Source organism: Bison bison, unplaced genomic scaffold, assembly GCF_000754665.1.
Source record: "Bison bison bison isolate TAMUID 2011002044 unplaced genomic scaffold, Bison_UMD1.0 scf7180017864080, whole genome shotgun sequence".
Classification (NCBI taxonomy): domain Eukaryota; kingdom Metazoa; phylum Chordata; class Mammalia; order Artiodactyla; family Bovidae; genus Bison; species Bison bison.
In genome coordinates this window covers 5,825,495-5,830,494 of record NW_011494652.1, presented here as the reverse complement: position 1 = coordinate 5,830,494, position 5,000 = coordinate 5,825,495, and the positions used below count along the sequence as shown (strand labels likewise).

The 5,000-nt window shown below is 61.1% G+C and overlaps 1 protein-coding gene and 1 non-coding gene across 2 annotated transcripts in view; one reads left to right on the top strand and one right to left on the bottom strand.

Moving 5' to 3' along the window:
• Positions 1–4,354, top strand: part of PCNXL3 (pecanex-like 3 (Drosophila)) — a 21,329-nt gene extending 16,975 nt beyond the window's left edge. Inside the window, exons 32-39 of the mRNA XM_010837846.1 lie at positions 1,041–1,271; positions 1,439–1,542; positions 1,840–1,987; positions 2,082–2,312; positions 2,392–2,666; positions 3,114–3,247; positions 3,332–3,630; positions 3,709–4,354. Coding sequence (XP_010836148.1) covers positions 1,041–1,271; positions 1,439–1,542; positions 1,840–1,987; positions 2,082–2,312; positions 2,392–2,666; positions 3,114–3,247; positions 3,332–3,630; positions 3,709–3,903 — 1,617 coding nt within the window. The 3' untranslated portion in view covers positions 3,904–4,354. The remainder of the gene's footprint in view (positions 1–1,040; positions 1,272–1,438; positions 1,543–1,839; positions 1,988–2,081; positions 2,313–2,391; positions 2,667–3,113; positions 3,248–3,331; positions 3,631–3,708) is intronic.
• On the bottom strand, positions 875–947 carry TRNAE-UUC. Its single transcript has one exon. It is a non-coding gene; the product is annotated as a tRNA-Glu (tRNA).
• Positions 4,355–5,000: the final 646 nt, after the last annotated feature.

Below are 5,000 nucleotides of genomic sequence, written 5' to 3'. Positions count from 1 at the left end.
TATACCGTGGCCACTTTGCCCAGCCTCTTGGCCCCACGTCCTACCATGCTGCTGGGCTCCTGTTGCCGAGAGGCCCCTGTTCATAGCCAGCTGGACCAGCCTCTGCAGCTCTGGGTTCCCCATCCCTCCCCCAGGCAGAAGGCCACCCTGCGTTGGCTCCATCCAGGGCAGCAACCTGACTGGCTGCCAACTGTCGGCCTCAGACCGCCCATCCATCATGTCTGTACCAGCCGCATACTGTCCAAAGGCTCTTCTCCATTCACCCACGCCCCTGCTTAGAAACCAGCAGAATCTCTCTTTTTTAAACACGTATTTTATTACTTTCTTGGCCGAGTCAGGTCTTAGTTGCGGCTCGAGGGACCCTCGTCGTGGCATGCAGCTTCTCTGGCTGTACACGGGCTCAGGAGTTGTGGCACGTGGGCTTACTTGCCCTGCGGCGTGTGGGATCTTAGTTCCCCAGCCAAAGATGGAACCCACGTCCCCTGTACTGCAAGGCGGAGTCTTAACCACTGAAGTCCCCAGCAGATTCTCTTAAGGGGTGGAGGAGCCCCTGGCTTGGGTACAGATGCTGTGCCTCTTTTTTTTGAGGGGAAGTCCTGTGATCACACTCATGCTATCTTGAAGGACCTGTGACCTGAGCACCTGCCACAGGCAGCACTCTCTAGTGGATGCTCTGTAAGGAGGGGTGCTTCCTGTCAGCTTTCCCCTTCCCCTTCCTCTTCCCTGACTGAGAGAAGGAGCAGACAGGCCTGTGCGGCTTCAGGGAGCTGAAATGGGAGAGGGGATGGGTGTCCTGGGAAGCTGACTTCAGCGCAGTCTAAGGCAGAAGCTTCTTTTTTTTTTTGGTTAGGCCACATAGCTTGAGAGATCTTAGTTCCCCAACCAGAGATCGAACCCAGGACCTCTGCAGTGAAAGTGCAGAGTCCTAACCACTAGACCACCAGGGAACTCACGGGGAGAAGTCTCTGTACCCTGACGCTATCTCTCCTAGTAGCCAGGGCGAGGGCGCGCCCCCAGTGACCCCTGCCCTCTCCTCACAGAGTATCATCTACTACGTGAGCCGCTCTCCAAAGCTGGAGGCCTGGCTGAGCCACGAAGGCATTGCGACGGCCCTGCGTCCTGTGCGGGCACCTGGCTATGCTGACTCCGACCCCACCTTCTCTCTGAGCGTGGATGAGGACTATGACCTTCGCCTCTCCGGCCTCTCGCTGCCCTCCTTCTGTGCCGTGCACCTGGAGTGGATCCAGTACTGTGCCTCCCGGCGCAGTCAGGTCCGGCCACCAGCACCCTGGGGCTGCCCTCTCCCCCTCGGCCTCCCCTCTCCCCGTGCGGGTTCTTCTCACCCTCAGCCTCCCTTGGCCTGGGCCCCAGTCCCTGCTCCAGGTTCCCTGTGCCAGGTCTGAGCTGGGCTCTGGGGACGGGGGTCCTTGTGCCGCAGCCTGTGGACCAGGACTGGAACTCGCCGCTCGTCACGCTGTGTTTTGGCCTGTGTGTGCTGGGCCGCCGGGCCCTGGGGACCGCCTCGCACAGCATGTCTGCCAGGTGAGTGCCCAGCCAGGCCTGTGGCCCTCCCCTCCTCTACCTCCTGACAAGCTCTGGGCCTCTGGCTGCAGCCCCCAGGGCCACATCAGTCCTTCCTTTAGTGTGGCTCCTCTCCCCATGGGACCTCGCCTGCCCCTCACCTTCGCCCTGTGAGGGACATGGGCAGGGACTGACCTCCTTGTCAAGATGGGGAAACAGGCCCAGCGTGAAGAGCAGGCTGCCCTCTGACCCCTACACACACAGCCAACGCTGAGGAGCCCAGCGCGCCCGGTGCATTCACCCCCTCTTCCTCTCCAGCCTGGAGCCCTTCCTCTACGGCCTGCACGCCCTGTTTAAGGGGGACTTCAGGATCACGTCCCCGCGGGACGAGTGGGTCTTTGCCGACATGGACTTGCTTCACCGCGTGGTGGCGCCCGGGGTTCGCATGGCCCTCAAGCTTCACCAGGTAGGCAGAGGTGTGCCCAGGCAAGGCGGACAGGCAGTGAACTTGCCGCCCAGGGCAAGGGCAGCCCACCTCGGCCCTCCCGTCCTCCCCGCAGGACCACTTCACATCCCCAGACGAGTATGAGGAGCCAGCCGCCCTGTATGACGCCATTGCGGCCAACGAGGAGCGGCTGGTCATCTCGCACGAGGGCGACCCGGCCTGGCGCAGTGCCATCCTCAGCAACACACCCTCGCTGCTGGCGCTGCGCCACGTCCTGGACGACGCCTCGGACGAGTACAAGATCATCATGCTCAACCGGCGCCATCTCAGCTTCCGCGTCATCAAGGTGGGGCCTGCCGCTCACCCCTCCTGCCCGCTTCCCGCCGTGGCCTCCTGACCCCCTCCCACATGTGTGGCCCCCGCAGGTGAACCGCGAGTGTGTGCGCGGCCTCTGGGCCGGGCAGCAGCAGGAGCTGGTGTTCCTGCGCAACCGCAACCCCGAGCGCGGTAGCATCCAGAACGCCAAGCAGGCGCTCCGCAACATGATCAACTCCTCCTGCGACCAGCCACTGGGCTACCCCATCTACGTGTCTCCCCTCACCACCTCGCTGGCCGGCAGCCACCCTCAGCTGCGGGCGCTGTGGGGCGGCCCCGTCAGCCTGGGCGCCATCGCCCGCTGGCTTCTGCGCAGCTGGGAGAGGTGAGCTCTGACTCCCGCCTCCGGGGTCACAGGGGAGGAAGCAGAGGTTCACAGAGAGGAAGTGGTGCCCTCCGGGGTCTGACTGAGGAAGCGCTGGAGCCAGGGGTGAACCCCAAGCTGACCCAACTGCACACCCCGCCCTCTCAGCCAGAGCTGAAGGTGGCCTTTAGCCTGAAGCACCATCAATAATGCCACCTTTAAAAACTATAGGGGCTTCCCTAGTTGTCCAGTGGGTAAGACCAGGTTTCCACCGCAAGGTACTAAGATCCCACATGCCTCACAATGTAACCTTAAAAAAAAAAAACAGCCTGTAAAGTAGATGGCAGAATCTTTTAGAAATAGGACTAGGATCTGAGATGTTAGGTGCCTTGGGTTGGGGACTTGTGCTTGTGAGGGCATTGCACCCTCCTCCCCCCACCAACGTCGTCTCCATTTCCCCTCTCCCAGGCTTCACAAGGGCTGTGGTGCCGGCTGCAATAGCGGCGGGAACGTGGATGACTCGGACTGTGGCGGAGGCGGGGGCTTGACCTCCCTCAGCAATAACCCCCCCTTGGCACAACCCACACCTGAGAACACAGCAGGTGAGTGGGCAAGGCCCAGTTAAGCCCATGAGTGGGAAGGGCAGCCTAGTGACTGAAGTCTGCCCTGTTATCTGTCTCCCACAGGCGCTGGGGACCAGCCCCCCCCACCAGGCCCTGCCTGGGGCCCGAGGCCCTCCCTGAGTGGCTCTGGTGATGGGCGCCCCCCTCCTCTCCTGCAGTGGCCACCCCCTCGGCTCCCTGGACCATCCCCCGCTTCACCGGCTCTCCCTGAGGGTCCCAGGCCCTCAAGGCCCCCTGGCCCTGGTCTCCTAAGTTCTGAGGGTCCCAGTGGGAAGTGGAGCCTGGGGGGTCGGAAGGGACTAGGGGGATCCGACGGGGAGCCAGCCTCAGGGAGCCCTAAAGGAAGCACCCCCAAATCTCAGGTAAGGTTCTTCCAGCGGGGTCAGGTCTGGGCAGCTCAGGTCTGCTCTCCCACCCCCAACCTGTCTCCCTTCCCTCAGGCGCCTCTAGACCTCAGCCTCAGCCCGGACATCAGCACTGAAGCCTCACCCCCCAGAACAGTGCAGGACATTCCTTGCTTGGACAGCAGTGCTCCTGAGACTGGCACGCCCACCGGGGCCCTGGGCGACTGGCCTGCCCCTGTAGAGGAGCGAGAGAGCCCGGCAGCTCAGCCCCTGCTGGAGCATCAGTACTGAGTGGCCTGGCGCCCTCTGGGCCTCAGTCCTGTATTTGGGAACTTGGACCCCTGGCCTCTGGCCCTTTCTGCTGGACCACAGAACCGAGTGGCTTTGGCTTCCACATGTGAACCCTGACCTCTGGCTGCCTTAGCCAGAGCACTGGAACTGAATAGCCCAGACCTCTGACCTTGACCCCTGATCTCCCATCCCTAATCCACGGCCTGGGCTCCCCAAACTGAGGCAGGCAGCATCCCAGTCGGGCCCTAAGAGCCAAACCCATGGGCTGGTCCCGCTTCAAGCCCATGGCCAGGACTGACTTGGCCCCTCGGCCTGCACCGCCTGCTGGGGTGGCCCTTTGGCCTTGGACTTGGGGCTGAAATGTGGGAAAGGTGGGGTTCTTTTTCTTTTTTTCTTTTTTTTTTTCGTGCTTCGGAGACACCAGAATTAATAACACTATTTTTGATTTTGGTTGGTAGTTTCTTCTATCTGGGGGTGTTTGGGTGGAGGGTGGAGCAGGTGGTCAAGTCAGGGTAGATGAGCAGAGAGGGATGAAGGATGTGGGGCTGGGCTCTGAGGTCAAGGTTAGACCAGGGTGGGACTCAAGTAGGACTGGATCCTCTTTGCCACAAGCCTGTTCCCTTTTTAAACTTTGACCTTAAGTGTGCAGTTCTGTTTCTCATGCCAAAATGTTCAAAGATTTCTAGCTCCAATGGCAGGTTCCTGCAATTATCAGTCTGACCCTTGCCAGAGCCTTTCTCTGAGCCTCAGTTTCTCCAGTTGTAAATAAGAGATGACACCTAAGGGCTTTTAAGAATACACGAGACTGCGTGTGTAGAGCAGCGCTTACAAGTACTCATGAATAGTGGCATTTTCTGAGCACTTGGTCTCTGTGCCCAGGCTGCAGCCCAACACTAGGCGTCCCGGTCTAGCCGCCAAGTTGGTTTGGAAGGCCGGTACACTTGTTCCGGTTTCTCGGCCAAGGGCTGGAAGCCCCACAGTTAAACAGCTTGCCGGGCCAGGCCTGGCTCAGGGCAGGCGCTCCGCCTGCGCTCCGCGCTGACCGCGGCCAGGCCTCGAGTCCCCTCCCGCTGCGCTTCCCGCCGCGGAGGACTCCC